Genomic DNA, 15,960 nt, shown 5'->3' on the forward strand with positions numbered 1-15,960 from the left:
AGGACTGAGGTAAAGTATCTTGTGATGGTTGTTGTTTCCTGAGCCACTGAGAATATACTCTGTAGGTGTATACAAGGATTTATGAGTAATTCACATAATATGAGATGTGAACTGCTAAAAAATGGCATTTGAATGGCATTACTAATTCCTATATAGGCTTTTCACAGAGCTCAGTGGACACACAAAACTGGCTACTGCTGTAATCCCAGTTCCAATAGACTCACCTGTACTGTGTTACAAGCGTCATTGAGTAATACCTTCCTCCTGTTGCTGCTTCAGAAAATAAGCATATTTTAGGTTATAAAATATTGTTGCTTCCCACCCTCCCATTTTGTCACCACAGACTCAGCTTAAAAGGATCTGAGTTCTGACTGCTGTAACACAATGAATTCCACTATGAATTTCATCCTTTGGCATAAGAGAAAGATGAACTTGTATGTATTCAACACACTGCTGAGTCAGGAAAAGAAATACAGGATGAAAATGTGTAGAATAGAATTTTATGTTAATGGCTCAGCATGTCAGAGTTGATCAGAGACTCTATACAAATACTCAGTTACAAAGCAAAGTGAGGGTAAGGTGTAGTCATTAAATAATAGTTTCCACCAGGGTGTATCTCTTAATTGTAGCTAAAGAACTGATGTTATTTTGTTCAGTTCAAAAACACATCTCAAAACAAACTTCGGGTGAAAAATCTCAGCAATACCCTTTGGATCCATGTAGTACAGTTAATAAGGAAGACTTAAACAGAAGCCCATTATACTGAAATTTATTTAAATTCTTGAGCACACTATATTCATAGCATTTTAGCACTTCCCAATGAGATATTTACTATATGTTTCTATAAATTATGCATTCATTGCATAAAACTGCATTCATTTCTCTATCACGATACTATATAAATTATCACAAAAACAGATGAACCAACAAAAGATTCTTGAATACATGTAACATTGGTGAGCTGAAAATAGCAGTTGTAGCTTATCTTCACGGTAAGCAGCTCTAAGTGAATCCCACTTGAATTCATTTAATTAAGAAGCTGAAAAGAAAGAAAACATGATTAAATGCTGAAAAATGCATATAAAACATAGCACCAAAATAATTTGAAAAGAATAATAAATAAGGACTTCAAAACATTAATTTGAAAAGTCATTTGACATTTGTGTAATAATCTCTTAAGTTTTTATATTCCATTTAGTAATTACTAAGCAAGCATGAAAGTTATCAAATAAAACATAAGTGATTGAAACTTAAATTTGCCTATTTAAAAAAATTAAAAAGAAAAACGCTCTTCAAACATCTGTTCTCTTTAATCAAGTTCTGCATCTGTTCTTATTACTTGAAGTGAGAAATCTCTCCCAGGGGATGTTTCAGGTTTATTTCAAACCATCTTCTTTTACTGCTGAAGTGGCCCCAGAGTTGGGAGAGTATAGAGCAATTGGCAAGGCTCTGTAGGGTTGCAGATTCTTAAATTCTTAATATTTTAATAAATTAAGATGTTTCCAATGACATTGCTGTTTCTTTACATCTGGAAGGAAACTTTTTATTTTTAAAATGTAGAATATATTGTGTGTCACACCTTTCTAAGTACTTTACCAAATCCCATAGACTGGGAAGTGGGAACCCAGAGAGACAGAGACTTGTGCAAGACTATGGACTAACTGTACAAACACACAAGCCAGGAACTGCTAAATGAAAGTACTGCCTCTAGCTTTGCCTGGTAGGTCTTTCAACTCCTAGATATGCAGTGTGCACTAGCATACATGCTGTAGTAATTTCACCAGTTTTTCCATTCATGGCAATAATTAATCATTACAAAACATAAATACAAGTGCCACAAGCTTAAAAGACTGTATCAGTATAAAGATGTTCACTGCTGCAAAAAGCTGACAAGCTCGTTAGGCAAGACATACAAAGCAAGGCAAAACAGACAGCGACTGTCTGGTGCTGGGGGTGAAGGGATTAACGATGGGAAAAGCCAGCAAGAACTACTGCATGGAGAGAATTGCAGAGGGCTGAAGGGGGAAGTAAGGGAATGCTGAGCACATGTGACTGAAAACATAACCCAGGTCTAGAACAGATGTGTAAGGCCATGTACAGGAAAGGATCTGAGAGGAGAAGAGAGAGGACTAATAGTAGTGAAAAAGTTTGGAGAGAAGAGTGGGATGGGCTGAAGATTTCTTAAGCCTAGCATTGATAGGCTTAAGAGCTGTAAAAGACTCAATCAGTAACAGCAAAGAAATAGAAATACAGCAGTTGGATCAACATGCTTCTACCACAGCTATTGATCCTTACTTTCTGTCTATAAGGGAACTGCACCTTTAGCAGCTAAGAGACACAATACAGAATATAGACAAAAGAAACACTGAAAGATCTAAAACAAGTGTAGGCAGAAAGCTGAAACACATCAATTTCCATCTGAGTATGAGGACAAACTTTCTTATTTCAAGGGTGAGAGAGCAGTGGAACAGGCTATCCAGAGAGGTTGTGGAGGCTCTTCCTGTCAAAAAACCTGCCTGGAAGTGATCTTGTTCAAACTGCTATAAGTGAACCTACTTTAGAAGAGTGATTCATCTCTAGGAGTCACTTCAACCCCAGCTATTCTTTGACTCTATGGAAGATACAAAAAGCCAAAACCCCATGAAAAAACCATAGAGTAGCCACAAAGGAGGAGATGGGGGGGAGGCAGTTTCTAAAAATCAAGAGTAACAAACTGGACAATATCTGTGGGGATAGATCTGCAGACAGACAGAAGAGAACACACTGCAAAAGAGGGTGCAGCAGAACAGGAAAGCCTGGACAAACTGTGCCCCTCAAGACATAAACTAGATGGGAATGGATAGAAATAGGTAAAAGTAAATGGCAGACTGTCAGACTTATAGGAAAGGCATACAAGCAAAAAGAGGCATTTTAAATAGTGATAATCACAGAAGGAAGGTCCTTCTGGGAGAAGAGCATCCAAACTGTTTGCCACAGTAAGTAACCTGCTACTGATGCAGACATCTAGCATTCAGATCTCCCATTTTTAAAGGATTAGAAAACAGCACTGATGTTGACACTTCACACAGAGAAGAATATGGAGGTTTGTGGCTTTTCATGAATTCAGCATGCTGTTATATGGTTTAGATGAATAGAGGGAGACTGTACTGTGTTGTCTTCCATTTTCATGGGCAGCTTTTTTCTTGAAAACATACTGTTTAGCCACATTAATAGTAGTAGTATAGAAAATACTAAATGTAAAGGCTTTGTTTTGACAACTGTATATTATATGTTTTCCTGTCTTTTAAAATAATCTTGATTTCTGCTGTTTTAAAGAAAGTAGGCAGTTTTGCTGGGCACTATAGATCAAATTTTGAATCCTGGTATTTATCAGAAGTAGGTTTGCCAATTCATAAAGTTAAGGTTAATAAATTTAATTGTGCATGAAATATCTAAAAAGCTGCTAGTAGTATGCTCATGTTTATTAATAAATTTAATTTCATATGTCTGTAGATGCTATTTTTTTGAAGTATTAATATTTTTCCAGTATATTTCCAAGAAATAACTATTCTATTTTATTCACTTGCATTTAATTTCAATATTATATAGGATTTCTTTACTGAAACTAATTTAATTACAACATGGGGTAGATGTGTATACAGTGAATGTGAGGATTTTTCAAGCTCTGGGGCATCTTACAATTTGTGTGTCCTGTTGCATTGACTGCCCTTCCCCAAGCAATAAATGAATACTTTATGTCTGACTTAACATTTATGGGTTTTTGATGAAAATAAGGCATCTCTTATTTATCATGCTTTGCACAGCGTAGTTCATTTTCTCTGCTAGCCAATAAAGAATATGTATTTTCTGTTCCATCAATACATAGTTCAGAAGGCTGATTATTTTTTATGGTTTAACTAAAAAAAGTTCACATTATTCTTATTACTCTGAAATATAATGGCTATGAAGGATAATTGGATAATGAAACATTCAACTGCAAGGCAGGTTCTAAAAAAATTCAAAATCTACTTAATGAAAAATTATGAAAACATAGAATATGTTCAAGTGTTTATTTCATTTAAATTGAGATTAAAACAACTAATGATAAAATGTAGGCTTGAAAGAACAATTTAAAGTGTTAAGAGTAATGAAACTGTGCTAGAAGTTTCATTCAGAAAATAAAGCAGAAAAAGCAATCTAGGGCAGTTAGGTTGCAGCCAAAGCTAAAAGAAAAAAGCAAGAAATGTTTTTAATACCAGTAAAGCATGGATGAAACTTTTCTCTGCATCCTCTTGAAGCAGTGTAACAAATATTTACATGCTTAAAATTCCCAGTAATACAATACTGTGCTTATGTACTGATATCTTCTGTTCTTAGCATGCTCTCTCATTCTTTTTCATAATCTTTATGCTTTTTGGGTTGAAACTGCCTAAGGTGTGGTTTCCAGAGAGCCAAGCTATTTCCTGACTTGCAAAGTCAACTTAGAGTTCATGGGTTTGGCATATAGTGAAGAACAGTCTCTGTGTCACTCCCGTGTGTATGAAATGACAGATGAAATTCTGTATTGTTATAATTACATTTTATTGCTCAGTCACTGAGTATATCTGATATTTAACATATCATTTATTCACTTTAAAGAATAGGGTGAGAAGGCTTCCTAAAAACATTGTCCAAGATATATTAACACACTTGTTTTATCCAGAAAGAATTATAAAGAGAAAATGCTCAAGAGTATAAAATAAAATTATTACATAATCTTTCAATAGTTAATGATATCAATTAAAGTGAAAGTTTTAGCAAAATGAAAAATTTCATCTCGTTCCCATAAAAAGGTAGATTAATACAGCCATGAAAAATTCCTGCCATGGCAAAAATGGGTCTAGCAGAAAGATTTGCTGCATGTGAGCTCATCTATCATGATTGTATTTGCTTAGTGAGTAACCTTCATGATGACCCCACTTTGAATCACCTTTCCCATTTCAATGCTATACTGTGTAAGAGTATTTTACCAGCATATTAAAGAAACAATTTTTGCCCAATACTAGCCTTCAAGAAGAAAATCCTGTGAAAGAAAGAATCAAATCAGAATTGGGAATGTCTGAAGTGGATCGAAAAGTCTGTCGAAATTACTGTGCCTTCCTATATACATGCCCTCTAAAGAGCACCTTAAAAGACCCCATTAGAAAAATAAATAATGTTTTTTTTCCAGTTTTTGACTGTGGCTTTATGTTTATCCAGCTCTGTTTTGAGTTATCTTCGCTACCTGGAGGTCACTGCAGAAAAGAGGATGCACAGCAGATTGTGTTATAGTTTCACTTCTTACCAATGCGTGATATTTCACAAAGAACTGATTTGGCTGTTCAATACCAGAGAATGGAAACAATTTAGGACATTTGAATTCTTTTCTTTTTTAAGTAGGATAGGGAAGTTGATGCTTGAGGTCATGCATATAGCATTAAAGCAATTTCAGTTTTCTTTAACTGTGTTTTTAGGCAGGCCAACATAATGTCACTTTTTCCCTGACAGATCATTAGTATGCATTGTTGTTAATATTGTTAAAGGCAAAGCTTTACTAGCCTGAGGACAATTCATCCCATAAAGACTGAGAGTTTCAAGGTGAAATCTACAACCAGTGAAAGGAAAAGGATAGACATATTTCACATCTTAAGATATATCTGCATTGGGATCAATTGATGAGGTGTGGAAATGGAACTTCTAGGAAGATCTTAAGGAATTCAGACAAGAAGATTAATGTATTTTAGCACATAAGACTGAAGTCAAAATGCAAGATACTAAATTAAAAGAGGAAAGAGAAAATAAGAGTTTATATACTTGGTCCTCCTCAGTGTATTGCATATTCATTAAAATTCCTAACAACTATCCACAAGAAACATAGAGGCTTCTCTAAAAAATGCTGTGGGATTGTGAAGAAGATGACATATTGTGACCACTGAAGTGTCAAATAATCAACAGTGTTTATTTAAAATAACAGCAAATTGGGTCAGAGCTACCCAAGAGACCAACAGAAACATGAAAGATTTAGCACTGGAAATGACCTGATAAATAAATTACACATTTACATTTTAAATGAGTAAATGAAATTTGATAATAGTAGAGCAAAAGGATCAGCTCTAGTGATGGCTTCCAATACTAGATGATTGTGAGGATTTAAGATTGAGTGAGGATTTAAGATTGAATGATTAATTTATTACCAGGAAGACTTGGAACCATCCAGGACAGACCAACTAAGCCCAAAAGATCTTGCGTAATCATGAAGAAGCAGTAACAGTATTTAAAAAACCCCAAGAAAACTGCATCACACTTACCCAGCTATTAAATGTTTCCTATGAGTTTAGGCATAAACGCTGTTCATTTCTTTATGAATTTACTTGATTTGTAAGTTATGGTATTGACTCTAATTAGCTCCTTAAGACAGAATTTGGTTTATGGATCTAGTAATTTTTTCACAGTAACAACATGATATGGCACTACTTTATTTTATCAGGATTGTGATGAATTATCCTTTTTCATTGTCCCGGATTTATTAATTTTTTAACCAGCTTTAGCATACTAGCAGGTACACTTTTGATATGTATCACCTATCAAATGAATAAGCTTTTATTAGAATTCTGCCCCCTAGCCCCAAATCTTGCTCTCCTTTATTCTTAGCTTGGATAATAAAAGAGAAGTATGAAATCTACGTAGGCCTCCAACTTCTGCTAGACACTCCCATTAAAAGACATCTGGTATTTCAATAAATTCTACATTAATTGTGGGGAGAATAAAATTTAAAACTCTACTCCACCTAGCATTTACAGCAAACAGATTAGCAAGAGAAGAGAGAAAAGCCCTACATTATTTAAATTAAGATTCCCAAAGTTTATAATACCTGATACTACAAGATATATTCAGTGACTAAGTTTGCACTAACACCAATGGTATGGTGTTGGCATGCAAACTCACAGAGCACACTAATGCTCACAATGCTGCTCAGCACCAGACATCCTAGGTATCAGGCAGCAGCCAAAATCCCCTATTGCAAACTTTCACAAAAGCAATGCAAGGTCTGGCACAGATATATAAGCATGATGTTATAAGTGATATGAACATTCCTAATATGAACTAAAAGTGAAACTAGTACAATTGTCAGGTTCTCTTCAGTAACTGATAAACTGCATGGCAGGGAACACGCCACCACCATCGCCTTCTCCATTTAATAAACTTGTTATGAGAAGTTTATTAAGTGGAGAAGGGAGCTCAGACCATGAGTTGCCATTCTTTGGCAGTGCTTCTCAAGTGAGCTTTCAGCTGCAGATTAAGCTCATAAATCCTGCTTCTTTAAAGTTTAAGACTTAAACAGTTAATGGAAGGTAAGAAAACCTCACACTTAGCAAAACTGTATCCTGCCTTTCACCCCAACTCAGTCAAGCTAGAAGTAATCTCCAGAGAGGATGGTGAGAAGCAGGACAGTCTATCCCAAATGGCTATTAATTTCATACTGATGAAATTTTGCAGAATGATGCCACTGAGTCCTTTACAGACCTCTTTCCTTAGCAGAAATTACTAAAAAGCAGGAGCAAACCTTGTGCACATATTGCAACAGAAAGAGTTTCCTTTTCTTCAGTATGGTGTTATTAAATAATAAAACTAATCTGAAGCAACCTAAATGTCAATTAAATGGCATAAAGAGACCAACCTCTGTAAAAATGAAAATAGTTCTGAAGTCTTAGAGCAAAAACTAACAGAAAAATTGTAAGGTTATAGCTGAAATGTTACATCTAAGTTGGCTTTGCAAGGCTGAATCCTTTTTAGTGGAATATAACAAAAAATACAAAACTGGCTGTTGTTCTAATCATGTGGCCTAATCAGAGAAATGTACTTTTTCCTTTGTCAGAAAAATTGTAGCTGTTTAACTGACAGGTGTATGTATAATTTAGAAAAACTATAATCCTTTCTCTCCTGCATGGTGCGGCTGACAAAAGAAAAGGGTACTTTTAGTGAAGTCAAATTTTAGCAGCATACAGTGCTTTGTTTTTTCTGCCCTGTCTTATGTACATCTTAGTTATACAAAAATAAAAATCTAATAAAGCCTTACAAACCAAAGCATGTATTTTTTCTGCGTTTTTCAGGGGGGCACTGCGTATGTCACACATCTGTGCTCAAACCCTTTTAACTGGTCTGCTTTAACAGTTGCATTCCAGTCCTTTTGGGGTTGTTTAAATTAATCACCATTCTTCCTGCTTCTACCACCTTCCATTGACTTCAGTGGTAAAGATTAAAGATTGTTTAGCTGAAAGCAATTCTTAAACTTCTACAGAGCTATTACAGTCTATAGGATGAGAATTTAAAGACAGATTACCTGTATGGGTAGCCGTGGTATTTGGAGCGAAATATCGACAGCAGGAAGCTGAAGAAAAAGACCACAAGACCAAGGCCTACCAGACATATTACTGGAAAGAAAATAACTTTGTTTATTAGCACATAAAAGATTTAAAACTGCAATCTCTACAAACAATATTATTTATGTCAATCATTTATAGAGAATTCTGACACAGTTAAACACAAAATGTTACTGCCTTGACTACTGAAGCCCACTATCTTCTGACAGGATTTCAAACAGATATGGAAATAACATTTATGGTTATTAGGAAAAAATAACCTGTCAGGGCAAATGTATTTTCAAGAAAAAAGCAGAAATTTGAAAGTCAAATGTATGTGGATGCAAACACCTTACCGCTGATAATGGATTTAATAGCCCATTAAATTATACATATCAAATAATGTCATTTCAGATATTTGCTTGTTCTTTTTGGAAAAAAAAATTCCATTTAGAAAAATGTCCCTTGACTAATGGAATCATGTCTCTAGCCAACCATATATGGCTGAAGTAGCTGTAAAGGCAGCTTAGTAACTACTTTATCTAGTTACTAATAGCTAAAAATGTCACTGTTCTAAGTTCCAAGGCTGGCAGCCAAATTACTTTTTACTCTTAGCTCACTAGCAATATAAATCTTCAGGTTCTGAAGGTAAATAACAATGATGAAGATCTTCTGATACCATCCAGGTGAAAGTGCTTTTCATCTTTTCAGATAAAAGAATGAACTAACAAAGTAAATGCTTAAATTAACAAACAAAATTTGGAACATCTGTTGGCATCCTGTGCACTAATAGCATAAAACCTTCTTGATTGTGATAGCCCACTCTACTGCAAGTAAGTAATTTTTTTAAAAAGAGGCACATGTTCCAAACTGAGATGCAGCTCATCTGCATTAGATAACATTTTGATTCTAGTGAGCTACTTTGATTTTAAAAATTCCTCTTCTTATACTATTCCTACTTCAGCCAACTCCTTGCTATTTAATTGCAATATTCATGCTTCAAAAGTGTGCTGCCTTTGAGCGAAGGATGAGAAAACATGAAGCGAAGGAAACTGACAATGATGCATTTTTTCATTAAAACTGACCATGTGGAAAGTGACACATGTCAACTGGAATATAAAATTTCTACAGTTATTTTGAGAAAACTAGCCAGGTACAAACCTAATAAACATACTTCATTATAAAGAAATCACCACTCACAAATATGATTTACAAGCATGGATGAATAAACTGGAAGCATGAACAGTGCAAGGCAGATACACAGAAAGCATTCATATAATGGCCACAAAGAGCAAAGAGCCTGAATTTTTACTGCAGTCCACTGATATTTCAGTGTGTTCACAGGCCCAGAGCTATGATCAAATTCCAATTAAACTTATGTCACTGTATCTTTTTGATCCCTTGTGAAGGCTGTCCTAGAACAGAGACTAGACAGAGCTAAAGAATAAGGTAGGAATTTATTAAAGTCTCCAATGGATCCACCTTGGGCAGCACAGGAGCCCAGCCAGGGCTACACCCAAGATAAACCAAAATGGTCACAAAATGGGCGACCGGTCACAAGGTCTCACACTTTTATATGCCCTGGTCCATTTGCATACAGGAGTTAATTGTCCAATTATAGCGTTAGGTTATGAAGTTCCATCCTTCTTGTTCTCTCTTCAGTCCACCGCTGTTTATGCTCTTGGACCTGAAATTTGGATCAGTTGTCCTTGTTCCCAAGCTAGAAAAGGAACTGTTTTGTTTACCTACTCTGTGAAGAGAGCTTACCATCCCTTAATATGAAGCTCAGAACTACACACTAAAGCAGTACAGAATCTGAAAAATATAAAAGATAAAACCTAAAGCATCACTTTGACACCACTGTTAAAGCTAGCTACTATAGAAGATATTCAGAATTAATGACACATCTACAGCTTGCTGAAGGAGACCCTCAAATTACTATAGATTAGAGATATCTCTAGCCATTCACCCATTCACTCTAATTACCATGAAGAGTTCTAGAATCCTTTTAAAGAAAATGGTTGGCCAGCTCTATCTGCAATACTGTGTATTACAGGGAACCTAAAGAACTGACCTCAAAAGAAAGAGGAGGCAGTGTAGGAAATCTGGTATCTTCCAAAAACCTTCAATGGCTTATATAAGAAAAGTAAGTCAGGGGATATAAAAAGTGCAAAGGCAGATGGGCATCTTTGTTTCAACCTATGTCATACTCAGTAAAACCTTGTTTGACATAACAGTGAGGAAGTTTGATTCTGGATAAAACACTTTCATATTGTGTGTTTATGTGATTCATTGAGAAAAAAATCTCACAAATATTCTGAGTACCAACAAAATTCAGAAAAACATTAAAAATTGCACTTCAAGCTAAATATCTTTAGACATTTCAGATTAGGTATGTTCTGTATTAAACCTACTGTTGGGCTTCCACCTTCCTCTGGAGACTCGATACTTGCAAGAGTACCAAAGAAAAGAATTTCCACACTATTTTGGATGTTGTCATCTGAAAACAACGTTTTGAAACTCTTGTTCTTTAATGTCACTGACTTCTAATATAATTCAAGAGCCAAAAAGCATTTATGCAATATAGTAGAGATACTGTGTCAAGCTGTACCTTGGCTGAAAATGCTTAAAGTATTTTTTTACTGTTACTATTTCATGTGAATGCAGTTTTATCAACAGAATTTTTATGCTCTACTCTTTTCCAAACAACTAAAGGTAAAAATTGGTTTAAGTAGAGACTGTCTGAAAGCTTGATCAGATATTCATTTGTAATTTTGCAGTGTCTTCTAATTGTCCAAGCATTACTTTAGCTATAAAGTATAACTTACTTCTCCTTTTTCCAACATCCCCTTTGGAGGTAGCAGCTTCATTCAGGAGTACCATTCCCATGGTGATAGCAGCATCTGAATTGCCATTGTCAAGGAAAGCAGCAGATGTGTGGATACCTCAGAAAGCCACAAAGGTACATCTATGAACTACAGGTTTCAAGTTCATAAAATAAAAGAAGGTATTTATATGTAACAACTGTGTATCACAATCTGTACCGTGCCGATCCAGTCACCTATGGCAAAAATGTGCAGGAATTTCTTTGTACATTCTAGATTTAAAAAAAAACAAAGAAGGTTCAAGAAGTTTTAAAGGACAAGTCATCAAGTAGGACAAAAATTTTGGACAGTTATGGAAATAGCCATTCCCCAATATTTTAAAATATTCTGTATATTGGTAGCAAAAGATTTTTAAAAAACAGAAACTGAAAGATCCAGAAATCATTCACTGCAATTGCACACAATTCACTGGTTATGTGACACAAACTGAAGCAGTTGGACTGGTTTATCTTCCTCTGCATTTAGATAAGACATTAACTCCCTCTATAGTGTCATATTGCTTAACAGTTTAGCAGAGAAACATCTCAGAGGCAAAGTCCTCAGTCACTTTCAGGGTTTTGTTGTCTTATTATAACTGTTACAAACCTGAACAAGTACATAACAATAAAACAATTTCACTAATCTAGCAAGCTCTTAAGCCATTCTCCTAATTGTTTATTTGAAGCCATATCAACAAAAAGGAACAGTTACTACTGTGCATAACATCTGTTCTGAAACAGAGGCAAGCCTGAATGCTACTCTGAAGCAGGTGTGAATCATGAGAACCATTGGTCACAATAGCAGCAAAGACAAACTTCAACACACTTTTACAGATGGTCAAATAAGGTTGGAGTTTTCAACATTACTTAACCCAGGGCATGATGACTACAGACTTGAAGAATAAGATGTTATTATTTATGCACACCATTCAAGAAGATACTTCAAATGTGCTAGATACATATGTAATATCTGCCTCTCGTAACATTACACTTGCACTAATCATAATATATTAATATTTTTTCATTTTAGGAATGTTCAAAATTAGACCAAAATGTTCAAAGACATCTGAAATTTTCATTGTAAAATTTTAATTAAGCTGAGCCTGAGCAAAAGGATTTAGAACTGTCAATGTGAACACAATCACACTTCCTAAGAGATGAGCAGCCTGACTCAGGTTTGACTTCCAAATTTTATACACACAAACTGAGAAAAGTCAAATGAAGAATAACAAGATTTTTAGAAGTAAACATCAATGGTGAAAGATGGCAGAAGCAAATAGGCAACATAGAGGAAATATAATTTTTACATCACCTCTTTGATGCAGACATCTTCCTACAGTCCTAAATTAAGCTCCAATTAAAATTATGCTAGTAATTCAAATTAAATTCCTCACACATGTACAAGCTGCAAGACACAGAGCCAGTCTGTGAATAACTGGTTACATTCAAGTCTTCCAAAAGCTTATGACTGCACTTGAAAAAATACTAAAAAAAAAAAAAAAAAAAAAAAAAAGGCAAAATACTGTGAAAAAAAATATCTTGGAATCCATGATACAAAAATTGCTTTCTAAAAGTTTTACTTGTTAAGATTCAGATTCACGAGCATATGAGACTGGGAATCTCCTGTTCTACTGCTATGCTCCCAATAGTGAAAAAGAATTGGGGAGAATGTAATGAGAATAATTCAATTCTTCATTTTTCAATGTTACAAAACCATAAAGATTAATTAATTGAGGCAGTTGTCACAAAAAGGGCTGAGAAAAAATATTCCATATGTATTTCTATCCTATTAAAGAAAAGCCCCTAAGGCAGCATTACCTAATAACTTTATTTTACCAATTCCTCACTTAGATTTTAGTAGTGTTTTTCTCCTGAGTTTAACAGTCAAGGGAAAAAAACCTCACAGCCCCAAGATGTAAAGGTAACTCACCAAGTCCTCTTGGGAAAGTGCTACTTTTTGCAAAGGTTTTGAAGTGCCTTGTAAATGTTTTGTGTTTTTGTTTTTTTTTTTTTTCTTGATTATCTCATGCAGTACCAGTACATAGTGTGGTTCTTTGCTATTTCTCTTACCTGGCTGCTTCTGAGAAACAAACCAACCAACCAACCACACACTAAAAAGCCATTTGGGAGACATCCCCTGTGTAACAAAGTTCTTATTTTCTTAGCAGACCATGAGTTTAATTCACTTTTCTTACCATCAGGAACAACAATCTCACAAAAGTAAGTTGTTTGCTCTGCAACTGAGAACTATAGATCTGTAACCACATGAATTGTGCTGGGGAATTCTTCCCCTCTCTTTTGAAGCTTCACACCATTACCCCTAAAGCTTCCCTAATGCTGTCACTATTTTTGCTTCAGTTGTTGCTTTCTAACCTTAATCAACATTGCTGAGCTTTCAGCCTCATTGGCTGCCTTTTACCTTCAATGACATCAGCTTCACAGCCACACTGTAACACTGTGCATGCTACCTGCCTCAGTTCTCTGTTGCTAAAATAAAAATGCAACCTGAGTTGTCATTTTGATACAATAATTAGCTTTTTTACCAGAGAATATATAGCTTGTTACTATTTTTCACTCATTTCTAACATTCTAAGTTATGCCTTCACAATGTCTTGATATTATACAACATAAGGCAACAGTCCCAGCTCTGAAAATAATCTTTTACAGTATCACAATTCTCTAATAGTGCAGAATGTAAAATTTTAGCAAGTGGTTACTTGAACCTGCAAAAAATGATGCATCAAAAGATGTACTTATTTTCCAATTCCTCTTTATCTGCCTCACTATGCCTTATGAAACTATTTTGAAAAGATGAGGAGAATGTGGCACTCAGATAAGCCAAAGAAAGCAAATGTTTTCTGATTAATTTATTCCTCTATTGAATTTTTTTTTGTATAAATCCTGTTATATACCTTCCCAAATTATTACACTTTTACATATGAAACTTCTGCTTTTCCTTTTCCCAGCTGATAGGCTTTCATAAAAATTGAAAACATATTATTTACATAGGGCATTTGAAAAGGTTTTGAATTTTGATAGAGGAAGAACAACAGTTTTAAAGCAGGATGAAAAAGGCAGTAATAATCACAATTTATAAGCTTACACAATAAAATGGTTGGTAGTAACAGAATAAAAGATTGAGCCCTGAAAAAGTCAAGATGCATTATCAGAAATAGGGAAAAAAACCAGACCACTAAATCCAAAACAAAACAGAACAAAAAATATTGGATCAATAAAATCAAAATTATAGATATCCTACAAAATGAAACTAATTACTATTAAATTTTGGATACTTATTATTAGCATACTTTAATAGAAAATTTAATCACAGAATGCCCAAAAGGAAGAAAACCTGATAATTTCAAAGTTTATTAATGTAATACATAATTTATATCATTATGTCACAAATTTATTCATAATTAGTAGTAAGTGAGGAATGAAAGAAAGAGAGAAAATAGCCTGACTTAGCCTGACTAGCATTTCGTTACTTATGTAAAAAAAAGTTTGGTGGTCTCATTCATATTCAGTTGTTTTTTTGCCAAGGGTGCAAAATCTGGCATTAGCATTACAAACACAGAAAGAAACAACTACCTTTTAAAATGCAGATCATGCAGTTGCTTAATAACACATGAGCAAGAAAAACTAGAGAACAAAATATTCATCCACTTGAGCCTGTGCTCAGTTTACTGTTACCTAAAATGGGGATAGATTATCATTCAATCTTTAAAAATTGATGGTTCAATTTAGCAGACATGGAACAAATAAAAGCACACACTTTTTTTCAAGGAGTAATATGATCAAGAGAAAGATCTACAGAGATTTTGTCCTCTCTCTTTTCTATTTAATTTTCTTTTTTTTTTTTCTTTTGATTTTATTTTTTGTTTGCTTGGCTTTTTGCTGGGGGATGATGATTAGAACATGAGAAATTCTTTGCTGGCCCCTTACAAGAGGGCATATTATGCAGATATTTAGCTTTTTCTTACTGAGACTTAAACTTCTATGTTTAAGATGCCAACTTCCCTACATTTCATCTCACTGAAGAAGGATTATTTCTAAATCAGAAGTTGAAAAAGTGGAGAACAGTCTGAAAATTATTTATCTGAATATGGATTTATGGATGAATACACAATCAAGCTCTATTTAAGTATTTTTTAATGGCCTGAAATCCAGTTGTAATGATACTAAAAACAACCCTAAACATACTTTCTGTTTAACACCTTCTGGCTTCAGCTTAACTGAATGTTTTTTCAATAATTTTAGGAAGCATCCCACAAGTCTTGGCTTTCACAGAATTCTACTCAGCTCCTTGAAATATGCATGTCACAACAGTGAAGTAGCTCAAAGTTTGCATTTCTACCATTGAAATTCCAACTATACTATACCACTTTTATTTTTGATGCTTTTTCATCATTTTAACAGAGCAGAGAATAGATTTCACACTAATATAGAATGTCCTATAGTGCAAAAGTTTATTATTAATTTGATTAGTTTTAGCTTCAATTTATGAACCTGTCACTCTAATCCACAGACAAACTGAAGGAACTATTGCTCTTGTGGTGCTCTTAGACATCTGAGAATGGAAAGGCCATATAAAAGCATCAGAAGGAGAAAAAGACTCTGGAATCTGTTTTAATTCAGCTGCAAAATGGAGCATAGAGATACCTGATTAAGTTTGTGTTAAATCACTAATCAAACATTCAGAGTTTTTCAGTCTGATTTACATCCTAATTATTCACATTT

At 34.5% G+C, this 15,960-nt stretch overlaps 1 protein-coding gene across 1 annotated transcript in view; it reads right to left on the minus strand.

Annotated features, from left to right (window-relative positions):
- Positions 1-753: 753 nt before the first annotated feature.
- Positions 754-15,960, minus strand: part of TUSC3 (tumor suppressor candidate 3) — a 109,318-nt gene continuing 94,111 nt past the window's right edge. Inside the window, exons 8-10 of the mRNA XM_071432306.1 lie at positions 11,186-11,260; positions 8,339-8,429; positions 754-1,039 (exon numbers count right to left, since the gene is read on the minus strand). Coding sequence (XP_071288407.1) covers positions 1,024-1,039; positions 8,339-8,429; positions 11,186-11,260 — 182 coding nt within the window. The 3' untranslated portion in view covers positions 754-1,023. The remainder of the gene's footprint in view (positions 1,040-8,338; positions 8,430-11,185; positions 11,261-15,960) is intronic.

This window comes from Agelaius tricolor, unplaced genomic scaffold, assembly GCF_023055355.1.
Source record: "Agelaius tricolor isolate 1412-34295 unplaced genomic scaffold, bAgeTri1.0.p SCAF_8, whole genome shotgun sequence".
Classification (NCBI taxonomy): Eukaryota; Metazoa; Chordata; class Aves; order Passeriformes; family Icteridae; genus Agelaius; species Agelaius tricolor.